The sequence below is a fragment of the Chlorocebus sabaeus genome, chromosome 11 (assembly GCF_047675955.1).
Source record: "Chlorocebus sabaeus isolate Y175 chromosome 11, mChlSab1.0.hap1, whole genome shotgun sequence".
Taxonomy (NCBI): Eukaryota; Metazoa; Chordata; class Mammalia; order Primates; family Cercopithecidae; genus Chlorocebus; species Chlorocebus sabaeus.
The window spans coordinates 73,993,053-74,010,767 of record NC_132914.1 but is presented as its reverse complement, the minus strand read 5'-3'; the positions used below and the strand labels follow the sequence as shown (position 1 = coordinate 74,010,767).

Sequence of the window (17,715 nt, the reverse complement as noted above, 5' to 3'; positions counted from 1 at the left end):
TCTGATACATCCAGAAAATGAAATATTATTCAGCACTAAAAAGAAACGAACTATGAAGCCATGAAAAGACCTGGAGGAACTTTAAATGAATATTACTAAGCCAAAGAAGCCAATCCAAAAGGGTACATACTGCATGACTGCAACTATATGATATTCTGGAAAAAAACAAAACTAAGGAGACAGTAAAAAAAATCAGGGATAGGTGGGAAAGACATATGAATAGGCAGAACACAGATTTTTAAGGCCATGGAACTATTCTATATGGCAACATAATGGCAGACACACATTACTCTTAAAGTGTTAAGAACTGGCCGGGTGCAGTGGCTCACACCTGTAAGCCCAGCACTTTGGGACATCGAGGCAGGCAGATCACCTGAGGTCAGGAGTTGGAGACCAGCCTGGTCAACATGGTGAAATCCCATCTCTACTAAAAATACAAAAAATTAGCCGGGTGTGGTGGCACATGCCTGTAGTCCCAGCTACTCGGGAGGCTGAGGCAGGAGAATTGACTGAACCTAGGACGCAGAAGTTGCAGTGAGCCAAGAATCACGCCATCGCACTCCAGCCTGGGCAACAAGAGCAAAACTCCATCCCCCTCCCAAAGAAACAAAAACAAGTGTTAAGGCTGGGCGCAGTGGCACGCCTGTAATCCCAGCACTTTGGGAGGCCGAGACAGGAGGATCACGAGACAGGGGGATCACGAGGTCAGGAGATCAAGACCATCCTGGGTAACACATAGTGAAACCCCGTCTCTACTTAAAAACAAAAAAAAATACAAAAATTAGCTGGGTGTGGTGGCACGTGCCTGTAATCCCAGCTACTCGGGAGGCTGAGGTAGGAGAATCGCTTGAACTCGGGAGGCAGAGGTTGCAGTGAGCTGAGATTGTGTCACTGCACTCCAGCCTGGCGACGAGCTAGACTCCATCTCAAAAAAAAAAAAAAAACAAGTGTTAAGAACCATAGACTATATAACATGAAGAGTGAGCCCTAATGTAAACTATGGCCTTTGGGTGATAACGATGCATCAATGTAGGTTCATCTCCCACAACAAGTGTACCACACTGGTGCAGAATGTCCATACTGGGGGAGGTTATGCATGTATACAGGCAGGGAGCATATGGGAACTCTCTGTATTTTCTGCCCAATTTGGCTACCAACGTAAAAACTGCTCTTAAAAGATTAAGTCTGTTCAGCCGGGCGCAGTGGCTCAGGCCTGTAATCCCAGCACTTTGGGAGGCCAAGGCAGGAGGATCACAAGGTTAGGAGACCGAGACCATCCTGGCTAACACGGTGAAACCCCGTCTCTACAAAAAATACAAAAAAAAAAAAAATTAAGAGGGGCACAGTGGTGGGCACTGGTAGTCCCAGCTACGCAAGAGGTTGGGGCAGGAGAATGGCCTGAACCCGGGAGGCGGAGCTTGTGGTGACCCGAGATCGCGCCATTGCACTCCAGCCTGGGCAACAGAGCAAGACTCTGTCTCAAAACAAAAAAAATTAAGTCTGTTCAAAAAATTTAAAAACAAAACACAAATAAGACCATTTGTAACCACAGCTAGCTAGTGCCTAGAAAATCCAACTCTATCATCTCTAACACAATACAACCTGGATTACTACTTAACCTTTCTATACCTCTGTTTCCTCATTTGTAAAATAGGTATAAAAAGCTGTGAGGATTAAATGAATGAATATATACGCAAAATTTTTAGGACAGTGCCTGGCTCACATTTATAATTTGCTGGCATCTATGTCCTTGCTACACGGAAGACAGCAGCTGCTCTGCATTTGGAGAAAATGAAGCTGAAAGGGAGACAGGAAGGAGAGATAAGAGAGTTTTGGTGGCATTCTCAGCTCAGGTTCCAGTTGTCCTTGATTTCAACTGCATCCCTGCATCCTGAGTTTAGGTTATCTGAGACAGTAAATTCCCTTTTTTGTCCAACTACGTTTCAACAAGGTTGCTGACATCGCAACAAGAGGATCCTTACACAACAAGAAACTTCTGTCTTCAACTCAAAGAACTTTTTTTTTTTTTTTCATGAGAATAGGGACAGTTTTGGTAACTACCAATTTTGTTCATCAGTTTTGTTCAAACTTCATTAAATCCTTCATAAATTAATGAGTATTCATAATTGAAAAATTATTCTTAAAAACTAAACAAGGGTAGGGTATACTAATATCTCAATCAGAAGCAATTTTTCACTTGATTTTTCCTAGAATACAACAACTGATAAAAATGCAAGCCATTTGACATATATACACAAAAAATGTCTCAGGTACAGTTAATGTTTCATCATCATATCCTTAACAGTGTCATTGATAATCAGAAAGATGATCCTAAGACACTATAATGTTCTGATTTATCAAAGAAAGATTCTGGGCCGGGCGCGGTGGCTCAAGCCTGTAATCCCAGCACTTTGGGAGGCCGAGACGGGTGGATCACGAGGTCAGGAGATCGAGACCATCCTGGCTAACCCGGTGAAACCCCGTCTCTACTAAAAAATACAAAAAACTAGCCGGGCAAGGTGGCGGGCGCCTGTAGTCCCAGCTACTCGGGAGGCTGAGGCAGGAGAATGGCGTAAACCTGGGAGGCGGAGCTTGCAGTGAGCTGAGATCCGGCCACTGCACTCCAGCCTGGGTGACAGAGCGAGACTCCGTCTCAAAAAAAAAAAAAAAAAGAAAGATTCTGTTCAGTATGTATTAACCCTAGAAAATAATTTGGCAAATTTGCAACAAGAGTTGAAACAAAAACAAAAAAGTATTCTGTTTAACTCCCTGTAACTCAGGATATTAAGTTTATAGTATCTCATTCACAGAAGGCTGAAGTTTCACTGTACTTTCAAATTAGCTGCCTGTAGCTCTACTTTAAGAAAATTTTAAAAGAAGATATTTTATCCTAGGTCAAATTATTCCACTGGGTCAAATTTTATTTATGGATTTTACAAATATAATATTGTCTTGAATCATTATTTTTCAAATTCCAAATTTAAAATATTTGATTTTACTCTTAAATTATCCATCTGTAATAAAATCTATTCATAAAATAATACTATAATCAGATAATGCACTGAAAGAGAATTTTACATAACCTTAACAGTGAAACGTCTTTTTGGATTATGTAATTGTTGTGGGTTCTGTTAAAAGTACACTGCATTTTTTTTTTTTTTTTTTTTGAGATGGAGTTTTGCTCTTGTTGCCCAGGCTAGATGGCACAATCTCAGCTCACTACAACCTCTGCCTCCCAGGTTCAAGCGATTCTCCTGCCTCAGCCTCCCGAGTAGCTGGGATTACAGGCATGCACCCCTACACCCAGCTAATTTTTTATTTTTAGTAGAGACGGAGTTTCTCCATGTTGGTCAGGCTGGTCTCGAACTCCCGACCTCAGGTAATCTGCCAGTCTCAGCCTCCCAAAGTGCCGGAATTACAGACATGAGCCACAGAGCCTGGCCAGCACACTGCATTTTAAGACACCTTAACTGTTTAATGCTGACTACCTTAACATACCCTTACAACCCTCTCTAGAGGAAAGGAGGACCACAAATCACTTCTAATTTTAAAAAATACACACAGACACACTCTCCCTCATCTATCCTGAGGTATCTGAAGGGCTACAGTTAATCTTACATTACTTTCCAATGTGTTGTTTTGTACACCTTATTACTTTGGGACCTCGGAAGGGTCAGGACCATATTTGGATTCCCAATAAACACTCCCTGTAGCAAAGCACACACCTTTAAAAACATCAAATAGGGTAAAAGGGCTTATAATAAGAAGTCCTCTGCCCATCCTCTCCTCAATCCCCAGAGACAACCAATACTAATTATTTTAGCCACTCTAATACATGCATACTACTATTGTTTATCAATGAGATACTACTATTTACTACAATATTAACAGCCAACATTTGTTGTGTTTACTAAGTGCCCAACACAGAACTTCACACGTATTATCTCACTTAATCCTCACAGCAGCCTCATAAAGTAGGTGTTATTATATCCCCATTTTAGTTTGGAAAATTGGGACGCAGAGTTCAATAACGTGCCCAGGATCACAAGCTAGTAAGGAGCAGAATTGAGATTTGAATCCTAACACCATTGCTCACTTTTAACCTATATACTCTTATATCCATCGACTCCACAGTCCACTCTTAATAAATAAATACTTTTGAGATTCTCCCAAATTAAATAAAAATAATGAGAAAAATAAAACAAAGAAGCCGAAGCAGGATGGCATTTCTCAAAACCAGAACAATTTTTTGGTTCTATACGTCAGTAATTTTCAACTTTGGCTTTGAGCACAATCCATGAAGTCTCATCAATTAATCACATTTTAATTTTATATCTATTGACTCAGTGATTACTAAGCTTAATAGTAATGCTCAGTGGTTACTATGCTTAACAATGGTTACTATACTAAGCATAGTAGTTACTATGCTTAATATACAGTATTTTAAAATATACATTATTTTAAAATCTAGATGATTATTATACGATCTGTAGCATTTTTGCTGAATTTTTTAAAAAGGCATCAAATCCTAGTGACTTCGTAAAGAAGTGCTTTGAAAGAAAAGAGTTGCAGGTAACCTATCGGAAGAAAAATAACTTTCAAAGTAATTTTGTATCTGCTTTCTGAAAGCAGATATGTACAAATACATATACATATATAAACACATACATATATATACACATAATATATACACATAATAGGGCAAAAAGTAATAGAAAAAGGCAAAATTATTTTTATTAAAGAAAAGTTTCATGGCCAAGTGTGGTGGCTCATGCCTGTAACTCCTGCAGTTTGGAAGGCCGAGGCGGGTGGCTCACCTGAGGTCAGGCGTTCCAGACCCGACTGGCCAACATGGTGAAACCCTGTCTCTACTAAAAATACAAAAAATTAGCCAGGTGTGGTGGCAGGCGCCTGTTATCCCAGATACTCAGGAGGCTGACACAGGAGAATCGCTTGAACCCGGGAGGCGGAGGTTGCAGCGAGCCAACATCACGTCATTGCACTTCAGCCGGGGCAACAAGAGCGCAACTCCATCTCAAACAAAAGAAAAAAAAAAACTTCAAAAAGTAGATTTTATGAAATCTGTGAGGACAGTAGATAACAGCAATGGTTCGATTTAATATTCAAACAAAAAATCATGAGAAATAAAATGAATGTGAAATAAAAAATGTTACCATAAAAAGAGAGAGAAAAATGAGAAAAAAGGCAACAGCAGAAGTTTTGAAATTGAGAAAAAAGGAAGAAAGAAAGAGATGAAAGCCCTAGATAATCTAGGCAATCCAGTTCAAAGCTCTGAGTCAGATGATTCTGAAATAGCCCCTATGATATTCTGGCAGAAGGGGATACTGTGATCTCATTCTATGAAAGAGCTGAGATGACTTACTGAGGATGTACTAGTAGGTAAAATGGAAGCTGGTCATAGCTAGTCTGCTGGACCAGTAGACCAACATATGGTCTCCGTCCCTCTACCGAAGCCTTTCTTCTAACCATTCTAAATGACAGGAATCTGACACCACTTACAAGCTACATTACTTAATTCAGTACTTATTTGAATCGTTAAGTGTTTCACATGCATACAACATCCCAACTAGTTATTTACCTTTTGGAAAACATATGCTATCCTTTTTATGTTATTTTAACCCATATAACCTAACACAATGCTATGTACCTAGTAGACAAATGCTCAAGTTGATTATCTTGAAAAATCACAACTTAAAACCAGAACATTTGAGTTTGAAGAAATCTTAGAGGTCATCTTGTCTAGCTACTTTACCTTAAAAGCAACAAAACTAAGACTAGTTAAGTATCTACTAGCTCAAGGTCACTGAGCTAGAACTAGCACCCTAATCCCTTGATAATCAGTTCATCTTTATCCAAAATAGCCTTTAATTTCTTTCATTTCGATAAAACAAATAATCACCTATTTCAAAAGAAAACAAAGTAACAGCAGCTTCCCTTTCAGTATTCAGGATATGCCAGGGCCTTTAGAAGGTACAATTTGCTTGGCAGCCTATGTGCCTAGGTCTATGGTAACTGCTTTATAAACATTATCCTAGTTAATATTCACAATAACTGTAAAAGGTGGCACTATTAACCCAACTTTACAAACGAGAAAAATGTACTTTGACCATGGTAACGGTAAGCTGCAGAAGTTACATTTTCAGTTTGTCACCATAGCTTTGGCTCTTTTTTTTTTTTTAAAAAAAAAAAGAGTTTCGCTCTTGTTGCCCAGGCTGGAGTGCAATCTCGGCTCACTGCAACCTCCACCTCCCGGGTTCAAGCAATTCTCCAGCCTCAGCCTCCCAAGGAGCTGGGATTCCAGGCATATGCCACCATGCATGGCTAATTTTGTATTTTTAATAGACACGGGCTTTCTCCATGTTGGTCAGGCTGGTCAACTCCCAACCTCAGGTGATCCGCCCGCCTCGGCCTCCCTAAGTCCTGGGATTACAGGTGTGAGCCACCACGCCCGGCCAGTTTTGGCTCTTAACCAGTATTCTATACTGCCTCTCACTGAATACCAAAAATATCCTGAAGCCTCACACAGACTCCAGCACCATGCCTTACCCAAACATGATAAACAGACGTTTAAATGACCAATTAAATGAGTGGATGATTTAATTCATTAAAAACTAAGATGATCTTACCTAAAATACCTCTAAAAAGGCGTTCATCTAATTGTATAATCCTCTAAGAAAGGTTTTAACAGTGGGCAGTTTGCATAGTAATAAGAGAGTTAAGCAATGCTCATTTCTTTACAAATAATTCATCTGCTTAATAGGTGAAAAACTGTTTTTGTGTGAGAGTGTTAAATCTGAAGATAAAAAGTGAAATGAAATTTGTTCCTGCAAGTTCCTATTCCACTAAATTAAAACCCACATAAGTTTTAAATCAGTCACCAAAACCAAAATAAATGTGTAACACTTCCCTGTCTTCTGGTAGAGAAAAAAGAAGTTAACGTTAACTGAGCACCTACAATGTGCCAGTTCTTGACCCTCAACATACAGCCTCACCTAATCCCTTACAGCCAAGTAAACTAGGCAGCATCTCCATTTTCTTTTCTTTTTCTTCTTTTTTTTTTTTTTTTTTTTTTTTTTTTTTTTTTTTTTTTTTTGAGACAGAACCTTGCTCTGTCACCCAGGATGGAGTACAGCTGCTCGATCATGGCTCACTGCAGCCTCAACCTTCCAGGTTCAAGCGATCCTCCCACCTCAGCCTCCAATTAGCTGGGACTACAGGTGTGTACCACCATGCTCAGCTAATTTTTGTATTTTCTGTAGTGACAGTTTTGCCATGTTGCCCAGGATGGTCTCGAACTCCTGGGCTCGAGTGATTCTCCCACCTCGGCTTCCCAAAGTGCTGGGACTATGAGCCTCTATGCCCAGTCAGGATCTCCATCTTCTCATTACAACTGAAGCTTAAAGAAATTAAGCACTTGTCTCAGGTCACTTACCTAGTTACTGAATTTCCAGAATTAGAATCCAAGTCTGTCTGACGCAAAGTCTATGTTCTCTCCAAAAAGAGGTTAAAAGTACTATTATTTCATTACTTACCAAGACAGAGAATGGGTTTCTTTCCAAAAGAGACTGAAAACACTGCTTATTTTAACAACAAAAATATGTTATCTCAGTTAATCCTCGCTATAGCTTATTAACTATTACCCATTATAATAGTTATCCATTTTTATCCATTATAAATGATGAAACTAGAACTCAGAGATTTATTAATAGCTGGCCCAAGAACACACTGCTAGGAGGCAGCAGAACTACCCCAGGTCTGCACCAGGTGCACACACTAACCACAGAAAATGCAGAAAGACCTCAGCCATGTAGTACACACTTAAGGTCCATACAAAGTATTAAAATAATCAGACCTTGTGCTTCTTGAGTAAAAAGGAACAGTATATATTGTGTATGCCAATTCGCACTGTCAATGAGGAGGTTGACTTTCTAGTAATATCCTATCTAACGAATGGCAACCTGAAGATTGATATCTAAATTTCAAGCCTACACTGGCCTTCTACTACACCAAATAATCTGGATTTGTTGCCAGTTAAAATTATTCCTAAAGTAGCAAACAACAGTGCTATATTACAAAGCAAAGGTATATTAAGAACAGTATGCTAAAATACATAAGATAGACCAGGCATGGTGGCTCATACCTGTAATCCCAGCACTTTAAACAGCTAAGGTGAGAGGACCACTTGAGTTCAAGAGTTCAAGACTAGCCTAGGCAACACAGGGAGACCTCTTCCTCTACAAATAATAAAAAAATCAGCCGGGCATGGTGGTGCGAGCCTGTGATCACAGCTACTCGGGAGGCTGAGGTGGGACGATCACTTGAGCCCTGGAGGTAGAGGCTACAGTGAGTTGTCATCCTGTCAGTGCACTCCTGGCTAGGGGACAGGGAGAAACCCCGTCTCAAAAACATAAACTGGATAAACACATAAATGTTTGAAATACTTTCACAGGAAGAGATGAATAGAAATCACTTAGCAACATTTTTAAGGCAACATCTGAAAACTACTTTGTCTATTTCTTGACGTATGTTAGGGTCTAAGTGAACCAAAAGAAATGTCTACAAGGCCAGTTCTGAAAATGTTACCACTTTGGTCAAACAAATGTTTAGTCTTACTGTAGAGTTCTGTTTGTCAGAAACCCAGAGTAGCCTTTTCTACTGAGACTGCCACAGGTATATATTCCGAAGGAACTGTCCCATGTGTTTTTGATAAACCAAAGTGACGAATGAGAGGGTGGTTGTGTTAACATGTATGGTTGTCATTATTCACTTTTTAACAAAACTAGTAGTACGGTACAAACCCAAATCCAGAAGAAAACAGAATCACTCTATTGCAAAGTAACCAGGTAGAGACTTCCATGTTTGTTCATCCTACAACACGACTGTCATCCTTCAACCTCATGAAAACTACCCGAGTTCTTCAGGAAACTGTGCCGCTGCCCCGTACCCACATCACTGTGGATCATTAAAAGTCAGAATGCATCAAGAACTGCTTCCAAGCCTTAACTAGCACTAGCTCAGCTACAAACTAGGAGGTAAACAAGCACAGACTGTGACTGACTGTGGAGCGGGGCACTGTCTACTTACATGGGAGGACACTCATGTTGTGATGGGAAACGTGTTGCACTGTTCACCCCTAGCTCCTAGAAAAACGGTACTTTGACAAGCTAATGTGACTGTGGGTCTATTCCCAAAAGTTTTGACCTCTCTTCTTAATCGCTTAAGGACAAATGCTCAAAAAAGGACGCCCGACACAAGGTGCCCGAGGTGCTGCCTATGGCATTACCTGGAAGGACATCACTATGACCATGAAACTGTCCCCTCACAGTGGGCTAAAGGGAAGCAATAGATACCGTCATTCACCCTGGCGAAGGAAAAAGAAATCAAAACCAGACGCGCTTCCACCTGGCCCCAAGAGGCTTGGAGCAAGACTAGGGGCTAAGCTGCGGTTCAAAAACAGCACCAGGCCCCTCCGCCTCTGCCCTCAAACGCAGCGCGGCGACATAGCAGAACCATCAACATCCCCACCTCTGTCCTCCAGGCACAGCCAGGGACTGCGTCCCAGAGCCCGCCCCGGTCGGGCCCGCCCCGCTATCTCCTCCCCCGTTATCCGCTCGCAGCCGCGCTCGGGCCTGGATTCGCCTCCCCACCCTCCCCAACTTTGGCACGTCCCACTACCCCACACACGTCGGCCGCCGCCCTCGGCGAGGCCGGGGAAGAAAAGCTGGAGGGCCGCAGGGCAAGGAATGCACTCAGCACCATTCCTCACCTCTGGGTGGAGAAGGGGCACACAGCCCGCTTCGGTATCGTACTCATCCGGGCCGTCCGCCATCTTGGTGTTAAATCCCTCCTCCCGCTGCATGCCGGGAGAGAGCGTTTCACCCTCCCGGGGCTCGGGCGAGGCGGAGGGCGAGCGCGGGGCGAGCGCGAGCCCCGCCGGAGGCGACGCGGGCCTCCTCCTCTTTCTCCTGCCCCCGTGACGCCCCCTCTGTCCCCTCCCCCCTCGGAGGGCGCGGGTTTCTCCGCGCGTGCGCGAAAGCGCGGCCAGGCCCCGGACTGGAGCGCGCTCTGCTGCACTGCGCTGGGGACGGCGGAGGGCTCTGGGCGTGGGCGCCGCGGCTCGGGGGCGGGTCTCGGCCAGAGGCAGATGTGCAGCTCTGGCTGCCCGGGGGAGGCGGCCGGGCGGTTGAGACAGTCGCTTGGGAAACCTAGCAGCGGCTCAGGAGCGAGAACAGAGCTCCGGAGCCTCACGCAGCACAAGTCTGGAGCCCCAGGCAGTCGAGGAGGCCCACCCCACGCGCTCCCACTTCCGCTCCGGGACCCCCGGGACCCCTCTTCAGCGACTCGGGCAGAGCCATCAGCTAATTGCAGGGAGGTTTGGGGCCGTCAGGCTTGAGTTGAGACCTGCATCATTCCTGAAGACAAAAGCAGCTCCCCTTTCCTCCACACTTGAAAAGGTCACCCGCAACCTGTGCCTCCGGGGGACGCCCGGAAAAACATGGATACAACTCAGGGCTTCCTCCTAGAGAACCCCCCCTTTTTTTTGAGATGGAGTTTTGCTCTTGTCCCCCAGGCCGGAGTGCAATGGCGCGATCTCAGCTGACTGCAACCTCCGCCTCCCGGGTTCAAGCGATTCTCCTGCCTCAGCCTCCCGAGTAGCTGGGATTACAGGCGCCCGCCACCACGCCCGGCTCATTTTTGTATTTTCAGTAGAGACGGTGTTTCACCATGTTGCCCAGGCTAGTCTCGAACTCCTGACCTCAAGCGATCCGCCCGCCTCGGCCTCGCAAAGTGCTGGGATTACAGGCTTGAGCCACCACACCCTGCCGAGAACCCTTTTAAAAATGATCCCAACCTGCTCTCAATCGTCTTGAATTAGTACCACACAAAAAATTTACGAGCTCAAAGCCCACACACCGCCATCTGCAACATTTCGATATAATCCAGGAATTCAGAACTGAAGCCACTTAAACTGAATTCGCTTAAATGCAAAGCAGATAAAATGACTAAAACCATTTTTTAAAGGATTTTAGGGTGGTATCGGGGAGGTGCTGCCTGTAAATGGGCTGGTGGGACAATTTTAGAAAGCATTTGTCTTTCTTTTTAGCTGTTGAAACAGCTCAGCTGTCTAAACAGCTCAGAATTTAGCAGAGATCGTGAAAGTTGACCTATTACAGATCCTGGTACTTACTAATCTGTCTCCTGTTAGGCCAGAAACCACCGGGAAAAAGCCTGTACTCCGATAACATCAGGTTAATTTGTAAATCAGGAGGGAGGGCACTCCAAAGGAAGCTTGAAATGCCACTGGAAAAGGGAGGAGGAAGCCTCCTTTGTAAGATTAGTTTCCCGCCAAAAGAGTCTGAGGAGGGTCTAGGGAGAGCCGGAATCAGTTCTGCATGGGACGCGGTTTCTGTGGCGGGATGAAGAAAAGCTGGGATTTACGAGGGATTGGATGCTGTCTTGAGGATACAGCAATTTAGTAATTAGGTACCTTCAGTAATAAAGTAGCGACACTAGTAAGAGAGCACCAGTCACTTAAAGAGGGGTGGATTTGGCGTGTCATAGCTACTGCACGGCTGTGGGAGAAAGAAGTTTCTCAGTTAACTTTGCTGCTGGCTTTTTCTGTATCTGTCCTCCCAGCACAGCTACTTTTTCCTCTTTTCAGTACGAGCATATTTTTATTCTGTTCGTCCTGGCCCAAACTAGGAGTCATCTTTTACAGCTAGATAGACTCAGGGTCGGCCTTTGGAGCACCGAATTGTTTTCAGTCATATGTTAACATGGACATAAGTCATTTTCACTCAAAAATTTCAATTTTTTTTTTTTTTTTTGAGACCGAGTTTCGCTCATGCCCAGGCTGGAGTGCAATGGCGCGATCTCGGCCCACTGCAACCACCACCTCCCAGGTTCAAGCGATTCTCCTGCCTCATCCTCCCAAGTAGCTGGGATTACAGGCATGCCTCACCATGCCCGGCTCATTTTGTAATTTTAGTAGTTTCTCCACGTTGATCAGCTGGTCTTGAACTGCCGACCTCAGGTGATCTACCCGCCTTGGGCTCCCAAAGTGTTAGGATTACAGGCGTGAGCCGCCGCACCCAGTCAAAAATCTCAAATTTTTTTTTTTTTTTTTTTTTTTTTTTTTTGAGACAGAGTCTTGCTCTGTCACCCAGGCTGGAGTGCAGTGGTGCAATCTCAATTTACTGCAACCTCGCCTCCTGGGTTCAAGCGATTCTCCTCCCTCAGGCTCCTGAGTAGCTGGGATTATGGGCGTGCCACCATGCCCTGCTAATTTTTGTATTTTTAGTAGAGAGGGGGTTTCACCATGTTGGTCAGGCTGGTCTCGAACTCCTGACCTCGTGATCCACCCACCTCAGCCTCCCAAAGTGCTGGGATTACAGGCGTGAGCCACTGCACTCGGCCAAAAATCTCAATTTTTAATCTTGCGCCACCTTACCTTTATGTCTTGCATTGACTAGAAATAGAAGATTAGAGTAAATAAATGACACTGACTGAAAAAGTTAAGCGGCATAAATATTAATAAAGCATTGAATGAAGTGAGAGTGTAAAGAAACTAGGCATGGAGAACTGGAGAAAATGTTTCATGGGTACCCATGTATTAGGAATATTGGTACAGGTATATCATGTGGAGTATTCATAAAAGAAATGTTTAGTCTTCTTTGCAAAAATCAGTAAATCAGAGTTCACTTTAAAATCTAGAGTTCTAGTTCATCTAGCAAACAAGCCGTCTCGACCTTCTTGCTCAGTCTCTACCAGGTCTATGGCCTGCTTTACCCGTTTTCATTACCTGCCTGGCTCTGGACGTTTTTACTCCTGAGAATTCTACAGTTCAAACAAAGAGAAAATACTAAAAGCAGCTGAAAAGTTGGAACAACATAACCAGGGTCCATGTCTGTCTTGCTTGCTGCTGGAACACCGAAATAAATAGTTATTAAATGAAGAACTGAAGAAAGAAAGCAAGAGCAGAAGCAGGCATGCTTAGGAAAACATGTTGAAGTTGAATCTTGAAGCAAACTTTTTAGATATAATCAGAGTCCATCTTGATAACTGTAGAGTTCTTATCTATAGCTCAAATTGAGACAATATATTCAGGGGACTATAAAGACAGCTAAGAAAGTACACTGATTGGATAGATTGGCAAAAGAATGGCATGGAATTATGGAGGAATGCAGAATAGTGGCTAAAATAGAATAAAATTCAAAGAGAAAAATAGACCTTGTTAGAGAATAATTGTGAAATGGATTTAGAAGCAAACAGATTGGAAGGCATGGGGCATTGTTGTATAAATATAGTTTCATATATAACTTCACACACTACTGGAGCTAAAGATAGCATTAGAGATTATCCAGATTTAGTCATTTCACAAAAAGGAAAATGATGGGAAATTTAAGAAACCCTCCTAAAGTTACAAAACTAGGTGGTAGCAGAATCATCTGGAAGCCTCCTGAATTGTCCCCATTTACTACTCTTGCCTCTACCACGTTTCTTCTGTTGTTATTATCCTCGATGAATTATTACTTTGTCCATTTAATTTTTTTATTGTGGTAAGAACATTTGATGCAAGATCTCTCTTAATTTTTTTTTTTTTTTTTTTTTTTTTTTTTGGTGAGATAGAGTCTGGCTCTGTCGCCCAGGCTGGAGTGCAGTGGTGCAATCTCGGCTCACTGCCAGCTCTGCCTCCCAGGTTCACACCATTCTCCTGCCTCAGCCTCCCGAGTAGCTGGGACTACAGGCACCTGCCATCACGCCTAGCTAATTTTTTTTATTTTTAGTAGAGATGAGGTTTCACCGTTAGCCAGGATGGTCTCAATCTCCTGACCTCGTGATCCGCCCGCCTCGGCCTCCCAAAGTGCTGGGATTACAGGCGTGAGCCACCGCGCCAGGCCGATCTCTCTTAAATTTTTAAGTGCACAATATGGTATTGTTAACCATAGACACAATGGTGTGCAGCAGATTTCTAGACCTTATTCATCTTATATAACTGAAACTTCATACTCATTGAACAGCACCTCCCCATATCCTACTCTTGCCCCTGGCAACCTCCATTCTACTGTTTCTATCAGTTTGACTATTTTAGATACCTCACCTTTGGCCTTCAGTGAGTGGCTTATTTCACTTAGCATAATGTCCTCAGGGTTGATCCATGTTGTCACATAAGGCAGAATTTCCTTATTTTTAAAGGCTGGATAATATCCCATTGTGTGTATATACCACACTTTATCCATTCATCCATCAATAGACATTTAGTTTGTTTCCATATCTTGGCTATTGTGATAATGCTGCAATGAACATGAGAATGTTTTATGTCTTTGAGATCCCAATTTCAATTCTTTTGAATATATAAACAGAAGTGAATTGCTGGATCATATGGTAGTTCTATTTTTAATTTTTTGAGGACCCATCATACCATTTTCCATAGCTGTTGAACCATTTTACATTACAGTGTACAAAGGTTCCAGTTTTTCCACATGTTTGCTAACCCTTATGTTTTTTGTTTTTATTTTTTTCATAATAGCCATCCTAGTAGGTGTGAAGTGATATCTCACTGTGGTTTTGATTTGTATTTCCCTGATGAGTAGTGATGTTGAGCATCTTTTCATATACCTGGTCATTTGTATTTCTTCTTTGGAGAAATTTTTACTTAAGTCTTTTGCCCATTTTTAATTGGATTATCTGAGAGTTTTTGCTCTTGAGTTGTAGGAGTTCATTGAATAGTTTGGATATTAATCCCTTGTCATATATATGATTTACAAATATTTTCTCCCATTCTGTAGATTGCCTCCTCACTTTGCTGACTGTTTATTTTGCTGTGCAGAAGCTTTTTAGTTCAATTTAATTCTGCTTGTCTAATTTTGCTTCTGTTGCTTGTGCTTTTGCTGCTGTAGTATCCAAGAAATTGTTGCCAAGCCCAATGTCATGCAGTTTTCACCTATGTTTTCTTCTAAGTGTTTTACAGTTTTATAGTTCTGTATTTTAAATTTCAGTCATTAATCTATTTCAAGTTGATTTTTTTGTATGGTGCAAGATAAGGGTCCAATGTCATCCTTTTTGCATATGGATATCCACTTTTCCCAGCACCATTTGTTGAATAAAATGTCCTTTCCCCTCTGTGTACTCTTAGCATCCTTGTCAAAGACCAGTTGACAGTATGTGTGTGGGTTTACTTTGAAGATCTTTATTCTGTTCCATTGGCCTGTATGTCTGTTTTTATGCCAGTTCCATACTGTTTTAATTACTATAAGTTTGAGATGTATTTTAAAATCAGGAAATGTGATGCCTCTGTGTTCTTTCTCAAGAGTGTTTTGTCTATTCAGGGTCTTTTATGGTCCCATATGAATTTCAGGATTTTTTTTTTTCTATTTCTATAAAAAACACCACTGAATAGGATTGCATTGAATCTATAGATCACTTTCAGTAGGATAGACACTTTTTAAATATTAATTCTTCCAATCCATGAACACAGGATATCTTTCCATTTGTGTTTTCTTTCATTTCTTTCATCAATGATTTGTAGTTTTCAGCATACAAGCCTTTTGCCTCCTTGGTTAAATTTATTCCTGAGTATTTTATTCTTTTTGATGCTATTATAAATGGGATTGTTTTCTTAATTTTTCTTTTCAAATAGTTCATTGTTAGTGTGTAGAAACAAAACTGATTTTTTTTTTTTTGAAATTTTAAGGTCAGTTTGTTAAGTTCAATGATGAAAGCTATCAGAAGAATATTCCCAAAATAATTTTTCTTAGAATAAAAGAAAGGAAAATCAAAACCCTCTGAGTATAGCCACAGATGCTGTGGCAGTTAAGCCTCTCTGCAGATGGGGACGTCCATTAGTCAGCTGAGTCACTCTCTGGGTCAGCAGGATTGTAGTCTGGATCATCCTCATCATCCTCCAGCTCCAAGTCATCCATTTCTTGGAACAAAGACTATCCACCTCCACAATGTTTCCAGCATCCTCCAAGAACTGGATATCAGATGTGTCAAGATTATGATCTGTTCAAGTAGTTGTTTCCCACTTAATTTATTTTTTCTTGCTCGTTCTTCTTTTATGCTTTTCTTTTTAAGTTCCAAGAATTCTTTATCAAACTTGGCCTTCCAATTTAAGAAATTCTCTATTGTAATTGGGATGCCATGGAATAATTGCTTTTCAACCTTTTTTGCTTCTGTTCCTTGTTTTCTTTTCTTCTTCTCTTCTAGTTTTTATCTGATCTACTATATCATTTAATTTTTCTTGCACAGCTGTCACTGGAGTAAAGATCATCACCATACCAAGATTTTCTTCAGCCTGTACTGCTAGTAATTTTAAAATGTCTGAGACATCATTCTCTTCCAGATTTTCCGGAGGGAATATTTCATAAAGGGGAACTTCATCTGGGTATTTTTCACTGTATGTAAACTTGAGGGTAGTCTGGACAGTTTCATCATTTTCTCCAGCCTCAGATGTCACAGTAATGGTGAAACTGGGTGGATTTTCTGATAATACTATGAAGGAGTCAGGGTAGATGGACTCCTGCGCTGCTCCTGGCCGTAGTCTGTCATCGCCGCCCTTGCTGCTGCCAATGGATCGCCCGGACACCTAGGCGGCACAGAGCAGCAGAGACATCCGGGAGAGCGCGAAACTCCCCGAGATGGAGTTTCGCTCTTGTTGCCCAGGCTGGAGTACAATGGCACGATCTCGGCTCACTGCAACCTCCGCCTCCCGGGTTCAAGCGATTCTCCTGCCTCAGCCTCCCCTAGTAGCTGGGGATTACAGGCGCATGTCACCATGCCCAGCTAATTTTGTATTTTTTTGGTGGAGACAGGGTTTCGCCATGTTGGCCAGGCTGGTCTCGAACTCCTGACCTCAGGCGATCCGCCCACCTTGGCCTCCCAAAGTGTTGGGATTACAGGCGTGAGCCGCCGTGCTCCGCTCTGTATTCACTTATTGGTTCTAAAATTTAACAATTATTTATTAAACATTTGTTCTGTGTAAATGTTGGAATCACTAACCACAACATAGAGATACGTTTTAAACTGTCACTCATATTATTTGACTCAACTAAATAAATAATCATAATACTTTGAATTCTAACCAAGTTAATCAATTATAAGATTTTCCTATAAGCCATTTCACAAATTTCTATGTTTCATTGAATTGTGGACAAAATAAATACCGACTACTTAGAGCTGGAATGAGGCACAGGGTTTGCTGTATTGACAAGTCACACCTGACAGTACTCTACAATCCTATTTGAAGTGAAGTGAGGACAGTTTTTTTGCACTCATATTTTTTAGAGTGATATAGATAAAGCAAGACCAGAGAATTAAAGAGAATATGTATCATTTAGCATATGTGGTAGTCAACTTCCAAGAAGGCCCCCAGTGACTCTTGTCTCCTGGTACGCACGCCTTTGCACCCTCCCACCGTGGGTAGAGCTGACCTGTGGAACCAATGAGATATTGTGGGAAAATAGTGTGTGACTTTTGAGTCCAGAGCATAAAAGGCATCACGGTTTCTACCTTGTTCTCTCTTGGATCCGTAGCTGTTGGGGAAGCCAGCTGCCATATCATGAAGACATTCAAGCAGCCCTGTGGAGAGGTCTGCCTGGCAACAAACTGAGACCTCCTGCCAAGAACCAACACTACTTGTCAGGTATGAAAGTGAGCTGCCTTAAAAGCGGATCCTCCAGCTCCAGTCAAGCC

At 42.2% G+C, this 17,715-nt stretch overlaps 1 protein-coding gene and 1 pseudogene across 2 annotated transcripts in view; both read right to left on the bottom strand.

Annotated features, from left to right (window-relative positions):
* Positions 1 to 9,999, bottom strand: part of ZDHHC17 (zDHHC palmitoyltransferase 17) — an 88,919-nt gene extending 78,920 nt beyond the window's left edge. Inside the window, exon 1 of one of the 2 annotated variants that reach the window (XM_008004087.3) lies at positions 9,788 to 9,999. In XM_008004087.3, the coding sequence (XP_008002278.1) occupies positions 9,788 to 9,880 (93 nt within the window). In that variant the 5' untranslated portion in view covers positions 9,881 to 9,999. The remainder of the gene's footprint in view (positions 1 to 9,787) is intronic. The other variant, XM_008004086.3, reaches the window with a different exon arrangement.
* Positions 10,000 to 15,848: 5,849 nt separating this feature from the next.
* LOC103238763 (RWD domain-containing protein 1 pseudogene) lies at positions 15,849 to 16,587 on the bottom strand (annotated as a pseudogene).
* Positions 16,588 to 17,715: the final 1,128 nt, after the last annotated feature.